At 39.1% G+C, this 16,733-nt stretch overlaps 1 protein-coding gene across 5 annotated transcripts in view; it reads left to right on the top strand.

The window, feature by feature from the left end:
* The window catches only part of elavl4 (ELAV like neuron-specific RNA binding protein 4), a 74,043-nt gene that overhangs the window by 42,273 nt on the left and 15,037 nt on the right, over positions 1 to 16,733 (top strand). For 4 of the 5 annotated variants that reach the window (XM_061033485.1, XM_061033484.1, XM_061033487.1 and 1 more), the window contains 2 exons: positions 1,134 to 1,237; positions 5,502 to 5,655. In XM_061033485.1, the coding sequence (XP_060889468.1) occupies positions 1,134 to 1,237; positions 5,502 to 5,655 (258 nt within the window). Of the gene's footprint in view, positions 1 to 1,133; positions 1,238 to 5,501; positions 5,657 to 16,733 lie in introns of all 5 variants that reach the window. The other variant, XM_061033488.1, reaches the window with a different exon arrangement.

Below are 16,733 nucleotides of genomic sequence, written 5' to 3'. Positions count from 1 at the left end.
AATATGTTGTTTGTACTAACTGTTGTACTGCATTTGTCAGGGCATTTCAGGGAGATTTTTAGCTTATTCATGACATAGAAAGCATTCAGTGGTTGACACCTCTATCTCCAGCAAGGAAAATGCTCGATTGAATTAATCCCTCATGCTCTCAGATCTCAAATATGAAAAGCAACAAACATTTAAGGCGGCAATAAAACAGAAACTACACACATTATCTCATAAGCAATATGATTCATATTTTGACATATTTTGACAATATTAGGAAGAAATGTGTTTTTCTTTTTGTTAAATCTAACTTTTTTCTGGAAAAAAAATTGCTGATGTTTTTAGGTATGTATTCAATGGAGAAGTTAAAATAGGCCCTCTGCCAACTGCAAGCTTGTGGCTACAGAGCAGGAATCACATGACATTTTGTTGACAGAAGTCACACCAAGGCTCCTGGCGCTCGGGGCAGGAATCATTGTGATCTTGTCACTAGTGATGAAGAGATGTTGTAAAGGATTTTCTAGGAACAGATGCATGATGATGATATTCAAGAGGGTGTCTATGGAATTATTTTCAGTTTAAGGATGGGCTGATGTGCCAGGGTCAATCTCCGGTCGAAAACATCATTTTTTTAAACACATTTCTGAGTAATCCAAAATTTTTGGAAATCTTTGTTTTTAAATATATTATATATGTTATAAATTATATGGGATGTTATAGAGATATCTAAGTACAAGGGGGTAGTATTAGTTGTCAGTATGATTTATATTTCCTTATTGTACATTTGACCGAAAAAGTCTTTATGAATCTCTTTTTGAGGCACGTCTCTGTCTCCCCTTTAATCTTTAAGTATGGATAGTACTTTTTGCCTGATGAAGATCTAGTACAGAAACGTTGCCAATAAATGTTTGTTCGCAAGTTAGAAAGTGTGCAGGAGTTTATCTTTAAGTTTTTGATGGACACATTGCTCTCCTACGCACCTGTCTTGTGCAGTGGATGTGCAGAGGTTTTTAAAAAAAAATTCAAAGTATGGATAGTAACCATAAATTATTAACATTTGTTTCAAATTGTCAATAGGTTAACTGAATAATGAAATACTCATGATAACGTTTTAAAAGTTGTTTTTTTTTCTCTTTCTGCTATTCTAGGACAGAGTCTGGGCTACGGCTTTGTCAACTACATTGATCCAAAGGACGCGGAGAAAGCCATCAACACGTTAAATGGACTCAGACTTCAGACCAAAACAATCAAGGTAACTGACCTCATATACATCTTAACATGAGTTATAACAATCTACAACAATCTCAATATCATGAAAGAGTATTTGTTTAAAAAGCACTGCAGCCAAAAAAATAAAAATGAATTACAAGGTGATGAATATCATCACAATAATTTTACTAAGTAATGATTGTCATACTAGTAAAAGGCTCTTTCTACTTCCTCAAAGCCCTTTTAGATAGCGATGCTGTGAGCAAATGAGCTGAAGGGCAAGATAGGATTAACAAGCATGAGTAATTACAAAGACCATCTAAATCAAAGAGGCACATTAAAAAGCATTTGACTATGGATGATATGCTAATTACCTTCTAAATGTCAAAATGTACAGGTGAAATTATATGTATTTAGAAAGAAGGAGCATGTCAATCATTGCATAGTTTCTGAAATAATTGAGAGCTGTGTTTTTTTGCATTTTAATAGCATGACTAATGTACAGGCTTGTTGGTGGGTGTCATCAAGGCAAAACATAATTCAGTGCCAACACAGTGCTGTCCCACCTCCAGACGTGTTTTAAAGGCTGAGAATTAAACCTAACCAGCAGTTGGTTATTCATATGTTTCCGATCAACATATAAATCTTCCCCTAACATCATCCTCTATCGTCCCCTCTGCTCTGTGCTTGCTGTTATTTGGTGGCTGTTAAGCTGAACAGTAATCTGATGCTCTGTGGTAATCCCGGGATTCTCGCTTTCTGTCATCTGATCTAATGTAATCTAATCCAATCTAATATCATTGGATTTGCCTGTATTTTTGAATGGGCAATCCCCAAGAGAGTCCCTCCATTCACTTGACAATTTTGGCCTATGCTACATAGGTTGGTTCAACACCTCCCAGCTCCTTCATGGCATAGAAACAGGAGAGTGAGAGTTGTGTGTGTCTGATGTGTTTGATGAGCATAGTCTATAGAGATGTTCTCATACAATGTTTTACCTCACTATGCATTGATTTGAGTATTGGCCAATTCTAAATATTACTCCAAAGCAAGTGGGGATTAAAAAAAAGCTCTTGTTCACTTTTGTAGCAGTTTTAAAAAAAGTGATTGCTGAAATTAAGCTAGCTTTCACTCAAACTAGAGTCTCTGCACTACACTGTTGTTTGATGTTGGCTCATATTAGTCCACCTGATGGCTAGCTGGTTATGCAGTTGGATCGGGGCATTAACTGGCATTCTGGTATCAAAGTGTTATCAGTACAACTCTAATTTCCTGGATGACCGAATGTGTGTCTACATTTTTCTTTTAAGTTTGATAACTGGATGTTTGAGCTGTATCTTATTAAAGGCTCAGTTAAAGTAGGTGTTTGTATGTTCTCTATATGCACGGGTTGTTATACCAGAGTAGCCCATAGTAAATCAAAGCAGCTTTCACTGAGCATCAGTTCCAAGTGTTTGGTTGAGTCCAAGAACACTTGTCTCAATACACAAGTGTTATTCAATAGAAAATGGCCATCATGGACTCCTTTTTGAAAAAATAGGCCTTTTCAATGTAAGGACTATAAACATTTGAAGGTCATTTGTGTAGTGTGACAGTCTTGCGGTCTTTATTGAACCTAGCGTCCTGAGTTCACAGATTTTCACGCTCACACTCTCCTGACACAAGAGGTTGCCTCAAGTCCTTCCTGAGATAAAGGCGGTCTTTGTAATGACAGAAGACAACTCTGCATCTCTGTCTGGCGCTATCACATTTTCACACTTCATTTCCTCTTTCCCACTACCCTCTCTTCTTGCTTTCTCTCTCCACAACAGACAGTAATATCCTAGAGATAATGAGGTCAATTAAAAGGCAGCGCAGTCATTTTAAATTGAAGTTAGCCACTCTATCATGTCACATCCTTCCCACCCTGTGCCACAACACTCATGACGAAAACACTTGGCCCAAAGATTCACATACTCTCAGGCGATGTTTCTCTCTGTAGTGTGTTTGAGTTGGTTTTAATGCTGCCGTTTCCTACACCATGACACCTCAGATTTAGTCAGCGATGTTGCTTTCCTACCGAGGCATGAGGGGAAGCAGCATGTCAAAGGTGAGAGGATCTCACTGCGATATGCATGCAAATAATCTCACACAGTTTTCTTAACATTCATGGGCACACACGCGCTCACACACACACAGACGAAACCACACATGCCTTGCACCACACTTGTCCACAGTACTGCTCACAGCTTGAGGAGGTGTTGATGGATTAGACATCTGGAGTTGGCTGACAAGAAGAAGAAATGAAAAGAGAGCTGCACAGAGGAGAAAAGAGGTGCAAAAAGAGGGAGAAACTGGAAGAGAGAGAAAGGTTTAGTGATGCAGCACGCAGGAAGGAAGCAGAGAAAAACAGATCCAGGCAGCAGAAGAGCAGAAAGATGCAAAGAGGAAGAGGAAAACACAAGAGCTGAGCTGAGATGCTGGAGAGAATGATGTGTAAAAGAAAAGCGAGACATGGGGAAAGCCAGCTGTTTCCAATCCTATTCTTCCACCGTTAAAGTTCAGCAGGATTTCCATGCTGTTGCTGAAGGATATGACTGCATACCCACCATATTTGCCTGACTTTAACCCTATTTGATGGCTTATGTCTCCACATGTCAGAGGTAATGAAAGTACTGCGAGGGAAAGCTGCTCCTGTCAGCAGCAGTAGTAATGGGATTTGCTGAACTTTTTCTCAAGAGACTGGGTCTACACATGAGGATGTTGGGTGTTAGTATGATTGATTGTGCCTGTACAGCTTTTCTTACACTGTATGCATACAATTATGAAAGAACAATGTTCTAAAACATATGCTCTGTATAGTTATCTTTATTCACTTAGTTGTACCTGCCCAAAATGAATGACATGTGAAAATCTACCTTTCAATGTGAGCAAGAATTACAACCCTGTTTCCAAAAAAGTTTGGACACAGTGTAAAAATTGTAATAATTTAAAAGAGTTGGCACTGTCACAACAAAAGACTGGAAAAGTTGTGAAATTCTAAAAGATACGACCTGGTGAACAGGTTAGTAACATAATTAGGTATAAAAAGAGCATCCAAGGGAGGCTGAGTCTTTCTGAAGTGAAGTTGGGGTGGGATTCACCACTCTGGGAAACAATGTGCTGGGAGGTTCAATTCAAGCTTAAATTGCAAAGAATCTTGGGATTTCTTCATCTACAGTACATAATATCATTAAATGATTCAGAGAAATATGGTTATGCTAAAGACTGAAAGATTATGGAAATTGAGGCGCCAGTTTGGCTCTGCAGTTAGTGTGTAAGCACCCAAAGTGCAGGGGCTGCAGTCCTTATAGCTATCCAGGGTTCAGGTCACACCCTGCAACATTGTTTTGCAGGTCTTCCCCCAGTCATATCCTCTAATATTGTCTGTCTCCCGTCACTGTGATATCTATAGGGGCTGAAATTGCTCAAACAAATAACAGAAATTGGCCTACTCAGCTTCCAACGTAATTGTTGTTAAAAGAAGAGGTGGTGCGTCAGACTGGTTAACATGACCCAACTCTTTTGAAATATGTTGCTGGCATCAAATTTGAAATGGGTGTACAATCATTTCTCAGTTTCAGATGTGTTACCTTTGTACTTTTGACCACCAAAGATTGCGATACAATGAAAAATAAATCATTGCATTTGTTTTTATTTACATTTTAAATGATGTCCTTATTTTTATAGAGGGTTGAAGTTATTAAATTTGACTCTAATTAATAATGTGTTCATTTAAAAGCCAACAAAAAGATATCTGTAAACAGTGCATACCAACTAATGTTTTTATAATCTAACATTTAACTCAGTGTACTAATTAAATAAATAGACTTTTTCATTAGAGTCCTTATATTATTAATTGTCTTCCCCTGGCTTGCTGGGCTTTCCTTTCAAAGTAAAACACCTGTGGTTTCTACTCAAGGGAACAAAGTTTCCTCTGCTCCCAGCAGCAAACAACTCGAGTGTTAACTCCCCAGTGTCCTAAGCAGCTAAGTCTTTTTCTGACAACGATAATCCCCATGGCAGGGTACTCTGGGAAAATATAGTCACAATTTTCTCCCTGTGGTTCCAATGGTCCACTCCCCTGCCCATCAAACACACACACATACACGCACACAAACACACACACACACACACACACACACACACACACACACACACACACACACGTACACTAATAAAATTCATGTATTTTTCAATCCTATAGATCCACCCCTTCATGGTGCTAATGAGTACAGAGTCCTCATTTATTTATACAAATCCTAACATGTTTTTGTCTTTTCTCACAGGTGTCATATGCACGACCCAGCTCAGCCTCTATTCGTGATGCTAACCTGTATGTGAGCGGCCTTCCCAAGACTATGACTCAGAAGGAGCTGGAGCAGCTCTTCTCCCAGTACGGACGCATTATCACCTCCCGCATCCTCGTCGACCAGGTCACAGGTATCCATGGGGCAGCACCTCCTACCTTCCACACAGACACACAATATCAGACAGACAATATATACAGGCCAACTATGTTCCTGAAACAGTTTTAGTTAGTGCTTAATTAGAACATTTTGAAATAAATAAATACATTTGAATCAATGTTCAAAGTAAAAAAATATTTCAAGAGTTGTTACATCCAGATCAGTTGATCAGTTAGATTATTTTGTTTGCAATGCATAATGCCAAAGACTTTACAACTGCTGCACGACAAGCAAGACATGTTCAGAGCCCAACAAAGATGTGCTGTATAATTTAGTATTATACATTGTGTCATGCAGTGAAGAAAAGTGAAAGAAGTTATAGTCATGAAAGGATAAGAGACATACTGTATGTATGAAGTGGAAGAATAACAGAAAGACCTTTAAAGTTGTAGTTCAAAAGTTACTTGCATTGTTTTGGAAGAGTTATACATCTGATGCAACTAAAACATTGGAACAGTGTTTATTGCATAACATTTAAATATGATTTATAAAAGATTTGCTTAATTTAAAATCTGCTTGCCATATCCTGTCAGATATCACTATCTGAAAAACATTTTTGTATATATGAAGTTTCTTTCAGCCATATCACTTTGCCCTGTTGTCCACCAAACACAGCCTAGAAAAGTTGTCAGTGACCTCAAAAGGCAATTTCATGAACCACAGGCCAACTGAGGGCACCGTAGTAAGCACAATGATTACACAAGCTGTGAAATATACATGCTCAATTACACATTCTGCTACATCCGAAACACAGGAATGAATCACATCAGCCCATTGTGCTGCAGAAGAACCCCTCCAGCAGGTCTCTTAGATCCATTTCAGGGGTTTTGTGTGTGTGTGCCTACAGGCTGCAACCTGCTCCAGTGTTATGTGCAATGTGTACTGATGAAGGGAAAAAGGGAGCAGCATGCTGTAAGCCACACTCATTTGCCTAAGCAGAATAAATCACTGCTGGCGCTCAAGTGCACGCCTGTCTGTACACACTGAGAAGACAAGGAGGGAGGCTGAGAGGAGATGGGAAAGCAGTGGAAAGGATAGAGAGGCGAGGAGAAAAGGGAGCCAGAGTGGAGTGTAGACAAGGGCTGAAGGAGGCAGAGACAATGGAAAGGATGGAGGGAGAGGAAATGAAGAGAGAGTTATGGAAGTGGTTTGTGAAAGAGAAAGGTAGGGAGAAAAGAATGAACCTGTCATTAACACATAAAAAGATGTACTTGCTGCTGATCTGATTTTCCTAACAGACATGATGTTCATTAGGCCACTGGACCCAACCAAAGAAAAAAGTCACACGACGCATAAAGACAGCAGGAAACATCCTTTCAACCAAAGCCATTTTAAGGGTTTGAGTCACAGAAAGGGAATAGTTTGTAGCGTTTATCATATGTTCATTCTTGGCTGACACAAAGGTCAGTTTTAAAGTTGAGCGTTCTCACACACACACACGTCCAGATAAAGTTCTGCTCCAATTAGAGCGCACCATTGTGAATAAAATGAACACTCAGATTTAAAAAAAAAACTGCTTTACGAAGAAAGTTAATGGACTCTGAAAGTGGTTCTTTTGATATCCTTTGAAATAAAGTTGACACTCAGAGGTATTATAATCACACATCTCTAAATATTATTACAGACTACAAATTCTGATGTCATTTTCTGACAAGTACACCCTTAAATCCCCACTAATAAACTATGTTTTTTGAATACACAGAAGCTACAAGTTACATTTTTTTACTTATTTTGGTCTGTTTCTTTGCCCAACATCAGAGTATTACAACAGAGCAGAATAAATCGTCACGGCCACCCAATTTTTGTTGTTAGGCAGTGTTCTTCATTGAAGGAACTCACATTTTTGGTACACAGAATATGTCACGCCTCATGTCATTAACAAGAACGTTGAGTGTAGTTCACTATTCGCACTGACATTCCGAGTGACCAAGAGGTGCTGAGCATTGTGTGCCCACATCCGATATGTAGCACCAAACATGCACCAGACATGGCTTTGGTATTATTAAGCAAGAGCTTGATCTGTTTTTGTTTTTTTTCTGTGATGAGACTTCCTGTGTTTTCACAAAATGATTTTATTCTGAATATGTGCCGGAGAAGTGAATTAAGTATCTTGCAAAGCGCTTTAGCTCTTGAGGTTCCTGCTAAGCCTTCTTTAAAAAACAAAAACAGAGTCATAAATCATGATCATTTTAATTTACAGTCGAGCACATGCCTTTTTGCCCTTTCCTGTATATGATCTATCTTTATGATATTTATAAAACAAAAAAAAATGTAATAGTATATAGTTTATGGTCTTAATTTGGGTAAAACTAGCAAGTTAATGATGTGATGTAGAAGAAGGGATATAAGCATAGGAGGCTCTAGAGAAATAAGAGAAGCTCGGTGCAGCTAAAAAAAATAAAATAAATGAACTGCAATACATTCACTTTTTGGACTGTGAACTTAGTTCAACATTTAATATTGTCAACTATGAACTAGTTAATTTTTATATGTGTGAACTGAACTATGAGCTAGCTATTTTTATTTTTGAGGGAAATTGTTCATTTTGTGACATCACAAAGGGCAGTAACCCTGAGTGTCACCCATAGCTAGGTGTTTTTCCTGTCCTCTGAGTCTGCCTTAGTTGCCACCATAAACAAATGGTTAAGGTGCAAGAAAACCCAAGCCGCATCCCCGTCCTGTATGGTGCTGTCAAACACATCTCACCTGCATTTAAAGCTACAGAGAAAGAAACAGTCTGTTCTGAGCAGGGCTGAAATAGAGGGGTTTAAAGGCATATAGGATCAGAGTGGATGTTTTGGGGACCTCTGAGACTTATTTAAACTTGTTGAAAAGGAGGATAATATGTGACCTTTAAACACAGCAGGCCTACTTTGTTAACAATAACGGAAATAATTTCAACTTGGATGGATTTGGACAGTGCTAGTTTTACATCTTCTTAAAAACTAATCAGATTAAAATTTACATATTAAATATTACACACCTCACTAGTATTATTTATTTTTCACAAAATAAAACATATTATTAATGATGTCTTATTTCTTTACCACTGTTTTCTATGCTGTAAGAGTGTTAAAATTGTTACCCAAATTAAAAGGTTTTCTCATACCATACCATGCTTATTTGTGATGCAACACTCATAGATACACAGCATATGAGTGATATGCAAAATACAGCTTCTGTCTAATGGTACTACAGTGTTATTATTGGATGTTTGCTCGTCTTTGGTGCTTTGTAAGCTACAAGCTAATTAAAAAGTTTAGGCCAAATTTAATATTTTGAATTATCACCATTATTACCAGACAGAGTTTAAATCTTGTAGCATGTTGACTGTTGATTTATCACTGGTCAATGTACTCTCTCACACTTCTAGCAGAAGTTGTATGAACACTGTGCCCTCGCTAACAACTTCAGCTACAGTAATTGCTGTCCTAACTATGAACCTACATACTGTACAAGCTTAAACTGAAATACACAGAGATCCACTATTATCTGCATACTCAAACACAAACTCGAATGAGAATAATGTGGGAGAGAGATAGAGAGAGAGAAAGAGATGTTCTGCAAGGTGTCTCCAGAGGGATACGGATCAGCAGGAGAAATGTTAATGATTAATTAGATGTTAGACTTGCTGGTGATTAAAAACATGGAGGACTTCAGAGCGTCCCTGAGAATAGTATGCTGGCATCATTGACTCATCTATTTCTTCTCTCACTTACAGTACAGCACACACACACAAACACCCACGCACTTGCTGCCATTATGAGAGAAATGGGCTGCAAATTAAAACTCTCCTGTGACTGTTAAAAATGTGAGCACAGAAAAAGAACGGAGAGAAAGAAAAGGGAGACACAGACAGTTTTGTGGTATTGGACTGGTTTAGGGTCGAAAGGTGATGCACTGTCATAGATGAAGACAATCTGTTACATGCAGTTAGTGTGTTGTTTGGTTCAGTCTGACTTATGGGACTTCTTTTTTATTCATTTATTTTATTTAACCAGCAGTAAAAAAAACCTCATTGAGATCAAAAATCTCTTTTGCCAGGACAGGCAGCATCACAGGTAACAAAGTTTCCAGCAAACTAGCAGACCATACTTACACATATTATAAGACACATATATAAGTAACACATTAATAGATCTTACAAAACAAAGAGAATTACTGCGTTGTTTCACATTCTGTGTGTCACATCCCATTGATAGTTGCAGGGCCAGGGTCTGGTTTGTCCAGCTGTAGCTTCTGAGGCACAGACACACAACGCTGGTTTACCACATTGTGCAACAGGCTACATGTTTTCACAAGAGGTGGGAGTGCGCCTCGCTTCCTGTGCGTCATGGATTTCTGTGCCCCTCAGCAACTGTACAGTCCCTGATGTGTTACATCTCCATGTCACATAAAAAGTATATAAGAATAAGAATAATTTTCAGTTTACTTGCAACTTTGGTTTTGGTACAGTGGTTAAGGCATGTCATCTGTTAGTAGAGATATTCTTTTGTTTCCCCTTTTTGATGTCAAACATGATCAAGATTAAAGATCACAATAGTGAAACAATCAGATTTTATTAATCCCACTTCATAAACATAATTCAGTAAGTAGTTATTTTTGCACATTGTGCATTGGGCATTGTGACATAGAGTTTGCGGGATGGCCCGCATGTTTTCACCGCTGGTCTTGAGTTTGTGGCAGGGTCACGCTGATTTTCTTACATCCTGGCGTGTGTGTAAAACAGAGTGTACATAACATTTTAGTAGGTGTCCACTGTTTCTACATGAGGCACCAGGTCTTTTTGTAATCGGTTCCAAGCAAAGGGTGCACAAAGTTAAACGCCTTTTTTCCCTGTTCAGTTCTGACCTTTGGAACAGACAGTAAAGAAACATCCTGATACTGTAGTTTATAAGTTCCGGTACTCTTCTAATGTAGGTCAGAAAGTAGGAAGGACGCAGACCTCATATTAAGTCTATGTTTGTTGACAAAGAAGTGCATCCAACATGTGCATACAACAAACAGTGATGAGTGAGGGATTTCATATTAGTGATGAACCTCAAAGCTCCGTGTTATAGTGTCCAAAGCATGTAAGCTTTGAGAAGAGGTCTGCATATACATCACCATAGTCCAGCACAGACATAAAAGTGTCAGCAAACTCTTTTTGGACTCAATTGATTCTGAAATTAAAACCCAGTTTCAACCTTTTTACCAACTGCTGAATATGAGACGTAAGAAAGAGCGACTCATCAATAAAAATATTTAGGTGGTAGGTTGACACAGACTCGATCTGTGTACTCTGTCCCTGAGAAGTGAAGACTGAAGGCAGGTTTAGTTCAGACATACTTTATAGTGTTGATGTAACATCATTTCATTTGATGTCTGGAAGTCGTGGCCCAACTTATCTCTGACTCACAAGTGCACCCATATTTATCGAACCAATGCATCATTAGTGCTTGAATCCACCTTTTCCTGTGATTCATTGTGTCTACAGAACAAAGGATTGATTTTAGACACACCCACACATCAACCACAGGAACAGATTAGGCTGTATGTTAGAGTGAAGCCCATAGAGCACAACGTAGAAACAGCTACATGGTTGTTTAAGTGACGGATGGTCTCCAGTGACCACTGGCAGATGGGCCAATGATCCCCATCTCCTACTCTGCTAAATTGGGAACATGAAGTCTGTTCTCTAAATGACCTCCTCATCAGCAGGATGCACCCTGCAGTCACTCTTCTGTTCATGAAGACAAGAAGGATCTTTGAAATCATCACAGTGAGCATCATTCTCAGTCAGAGGCGGCTGAAACAAATACCACTAAAGTGCTAAATTGCCCCAGAGACTCAGGGAGAGAACACAGCATCAAATTTACAAGGATATTTCTCTACTTTTCCTCTTTCTATGGCCTCTTCTATCCCCTCTTTTGTCGATTTATTCCCTCTGAATGGTTAAACATACTTTATTAGAGCAAATAGTGCTGGCTGGATTCCCCTCACTTTGTGACAAACAGTCAGGACGGGCTTAAATTATCAGCGGATATAATATCAGAGACAATTTTTTATCAATAGTTGGTCATTCCTGGACTTCACTTTGGATCGTGCATGAGCAGATGTCAATGCTTTCCTGATCAATGACTGCAAATACAATCCACATCCTTGGCTTGTACAAACTGTGATGTGAACCTAAATTGCTGCTCTGTGTGTGCAAGGATTGCCTGTGGAAACGCTGATGCTGAGTTCCCTTCATGTGGCATGATAGGAGGCAATGGGAATGATTCCCATGGTAACAAGTCCCAAGCGCTCACAGCATCATACAACTCAAAATAGTGATAGCCAGTCACACATTACAAAATATATTATTTAGCTGCAGTCTTATGATAGGTCAGTTGCGACTGATAAAAATGGCATTAGATTAAAGAAGAGTTACCTTGAAATGTTGCTGATATGAATCATCAGGGTTTGAAAGCTGTTCAGACTCTTTGGTGTTATTTAATGCCATGTTGTGCTGTGGATAATAAACTGGAAATAAAACATCTCAGACTTACTCCTTCAATACAAAAAAAACACTTGACTGTTTGTGAAGTTCAGTGCTGATTTAAATACATGCTGCCTGCAGCACATGATGTACCTTTTAAAGCTGAGATTATATTTATGGAATTATTGAAAGTCTGGTCATGTCATGTTTTTGTTGCACAAATGTATTTGCACTCAGTGATCAACACAGGGACTTTTACTGACACTGTTTGAGCCTATAACAATTTGATTATGTTTACATGCAACTAAAGTGACACTTCTGCCAAAAAAAGTCCGAAGATTGCTTGCTTTGTGACTCAGCCCTTTACTATTTTAACAAAGCTTGTGCAGTTATGACTGAAACACAACTTTTGTCTAATAATTTGGGAAGAAAGCCAAGAAGAACACAACTCTTTTCCCTTGTAGCTCAGTATTTTTAGATGAAAGAATGAAAAACAGAGCAAAAAATACAAGAGCAGATTGGAGAGAGTCTAATTTGTTCCCAGGAAAAACAGTTACATGTGCTCAGGTGCATAGAACAATGTGATGTTATTGTGCAGGAGTTGTATGTCGGTCACTAATAATTTACTCAAGGTATATTTGATCATAATCCACATTGTACCATTGTTCTTGTGGTAGCTTTGTTTCATAATGTTGTTCTGCTGCTTTTAGATGACTGTCGTGATTTATTTAACTTAAGGAAAAGCTTTTAGAGTTACTTAATGTAATGCAGGGTAGGGGTTTTAGTGATGTGACCATTTGTCAGAATATGTAGCTGCACATTTTGGTAAATCTGTGTTTGTCTGGTGATAAAATACTCTGCAATCTAGATATTCTCACTTCAACATCAACATATATTTTCACCAAAACTCTGCTAACTTGTGTATGTCATATTTCATTTGCATGGATCTGGGTACTAAACACCAATGCAACATGGCGTTTAACTTCAGAGAAGGGCCGCTTCATAGTGCTGCTTGTGCTGGTCTTTTCAATGCCATGGAAATGGAGCTTCTTCTTGTGTTCATGCCACTCGTGTTTGCACTATTTTTTCTCAAAGGGATTACTCTTCCTCTGCTCACTTGGTGCATTCTCTCTTCCCTTGACTTGAATAATGGATGTTCTCCTTCAGACTGACACCACACTGAATCCCTGTTCTCTGTCTGTTCAGTAGCAGAGAACAGAACGGTCAAGGTAATATCAGCAGAGAGGTGCACCCTCAAGGTGGGATGACTGTAGCCTTGACTTGTACTACCATCTCTCGGCCTGAACACCCCACATACAGATATGCACACATTCAGTATACACATATCAGACAGATGGTAGAAGCCCTGCTCTGACAAAGGCTTAAGCACACAGGGCACCTCCACTCTTAAAAGTCTCTTTGTTTCTCCTCTTGCTGAAAGCACCATCTGTACCCATGCACACTAATGCTGCTCCAAACAAGGACATTGCCCTCCTTTTTTTCTCTCCATGTAATTAAAAGACAGCAGGAAGAGGGTTTGTTTCTGCCTCTGCCATATTATAAATCTTTTGGAAAGGCAAGGCTAATCATTTGATACGGCTGGCACAGTATAGCTGCTCCAGTTGAGGATAAAATGCTGGGACATGGCGGAGCAGAATACCTGAAAAGGTTTTAAGATTTTGTATTTGTGTGCTTGCGTCAGGCCATGAGTGTACCTGAAAAGGAAGTGCCTTTTTTGTTACCCAGCAGCCAGCTTTCACCTCTTCTCTCCTGGTCTCTCAGAGGAGCAGTCATTTCTCTCCGTCAGTCAGTCAGTGTTTGGGGAAATGATAGTGGGTTTTGGAGAAAGAGCAGCTTTGTTTGGGCAAGAGCAAGCAAGAATAGCACTGTTTCCTTTCATCATCATCCTTTCACTGTCACCTCCTAACACTCCTCTTTCACCTTCTCTCCTTTAGTCCTTCCCTCACTCCTCAGTCCCTGTACTGCTCTTTTTCTTTCCTCCTATTCACTCCTTGCCTTGCCTGTCCCACCCACCCCCAGCACCGACTCCCCCCAACCTCTCTCTCTCCCTCTGTTTCCCCTCCCAGAATGAGCTAGCGTGTTATTAGCAAGGCAGCCAATGTGCCTGTCGGTGTGTGTTAGAGAGAGATAAGCACAGGTAGAGAGAGTTACATAAGCCTCTGTTGATTACTGTGGAGGAGAGGAAGGGCAGAGAAAGAGAGTGAGAAGAAGAGAGAGAGTGACAAATTGCTGTACCTTAGTAAGTACATTGTGCTCTAATGTTGCCTGTATGGCTGGCTGGGTGTTGATAAGTAGCCCAGGCTTCTTGGGCTGGTAGAAAGGACAGTCATTGGGTTGGACTCCCTGGACTGGTAGCTTGCTTCATAAATTGCAAGTTTTGTTTTGTTATAATGTTAAAGATGATGTGACAGCGGTGTAGTGGAAAAACATACAATTTTGATCGTTTTGTGGAATCATGTAATAATTTTTTCATTTGTTCTTTCATTTGTCTTCTAGATAGACACTTTGCACAATATTCTACATATTTCTTGGTTTGCAAAAAGTTGAAGAAAAAGATTCAACATCTGTTCCTACTGACAAGTGTGCTCTGACATAGACATCTATTGTTGTCTACATTTTAAACTAAATATACTAAAATTCAGAAAATGTACTTTTTTTAAATTTAAACCTGGGAATTTATTTTGGTATGTAATGGCATGCAGGACAAGCTGCCCTTTCACCAACCAATCACACTTGGAAAATGTAATAAAGCTGTTTGAGCATTGTGCTGTTACTCGCTTTATCTGACACCTACCCTGCAGCTGTGGTTCAGGCATTACAGTAAATAAATAATCATCTTGTGGTTGATGGTCTTGACTGCTTGAGGAAGTCATCAATATTAATTTCAGTCCATTTCATTAACACCTAAAATCCCCTCACTGGAGCTTTAAATTATAACAAGTCATGTATGTACAAAGGCATGTGCTCTTATCTGCACTTGATAAATGGAGATTTACACACACACACACACACACACACACACACACACACACACACACACACACACACACACACAAAGGAATTGTTAGGAAAAATAAGAAGTATTGGGGTCAACTACCACCTCACCCCTCTTGTCTCGTTTCAGTGTTGCTGAAAACACTCAAGGACAAGAGGAGCTGGTGCTCGCTTAAGAAATGTCTGCACACAAAAAAATGCAATCTCTGACACACACATACAGAAAAACACACACTAAACAGTATATATATATATACAACTCTACATCAGTCACAGTAACCATAATTACAAATGACCATGCACACCTCTACTCCTTATTCTCAAAAGCACCACTTCAGCTTATCACTTGAGTGTGTGTGTGCATGTACCTTTGCATATATGTTGTTTGTCCCGTGCCTTCATCTGTATGCCAAGCATTTGTCCAGGGGCCCTCTAGCCAGAACCAGCTTAGGAACAGCTCAAGGCCAAACAAGTATGAGGATTAAAGGACAAAATACAGTCCTCTCTTCTCCTCTCTTGTCTCAGAGGAGGAAGTGAATGAGCAATGCTCTCCTTCTCCTTAACTACCACTGAGGTGCCCTTGAGCAAGAATCTTGGCATTGTTAAGTGCCTTATAGCAATAACTGTTGGTATATTGGGCCAAAAAAATGATTTTGGATGTGCCCTATTGCTCAGTTAATTTTAAAATCCCAAAACTACAACTGTCAGTTAGCAATAAAAATCAGCTTCAGCTTAAGGAAAAATATGTCCCCCCCTCAAGACACAGTAATGAACGGCATTTTAACTCAAATGCAGAACATACATGACAACTACAGTAATGAATGGGAAAAACTTCATGACAGTAATGGCTGTTGTTTGCTCGGTCCTATTAGGATTGTTATTTGTCTGCTTCTGACAAGCTTAGTCTGTCAGGGGAGAGGGAGCCAGAGAGGTAAAAAAAAAAAAGAAAAAAGGAAGAAGAAAAAGGAATCATTTACACTGAATAGGAGTTAATGAGATCCTCCAAAAGGCAGAAAGAAAACGCTGTGGTTCAGAGAGTGTGTGTGGTCAGTTAAGACTGTGAAGTGACATTTTTCCTTTGTGAGATTCAAAGTCATAACGTCTTTGATTACACGACAAACAAAACGTCAATTCTCACTGAAAATAAACACATTTCATAAAAAGCAGCAGACTGATTCAGACTGTGGTCACATGGGTTTTATGTCCCTACTGCACCCAAAAGTTGTTTACTGCTGCAGAAGAACACGGATCAGCACAGTTTAGAGTAAATTAGGTCCTTTTTGCAATGTTGACAGCTAAGAAAAGATTTCCAGTATTTGAAAGAAGCGAGGAAATTGCAGAGAAAGTGCAAATGAGCTACTTATTCCCTCTAAGTTAGCTAAAAAAAAAAAGATGTAAAACTACAGTGTTTGCACTGCAAATGGAATTTATGGGTCTGACTTTCAGGAAGAAATGTGTATTATATAATCTGCACATCACCTCTTCAAACATTTTCATGAAATACCAACATTTAGACCAGAAATTCCCTGGTTTTAAAGTCAAATGCTGGGCCATAAATGAGACAGCAGACATTTTTC

Source organism: Labrus mixtus, chromosome 3, assembly GCF_963584025.1.
Source record: "Labrus mixtus chromosome 3, fLabMix1.1, whole genome shotgun sequence".
NCBI lineage: Eukaryota > Metazoa > Chordata > Actinopteri > Labriformes > Labridae > Labrus > Labrus mixtus.
This window is presented reverse-complemented; position numbering and strand designations above follow the sequence as displayed.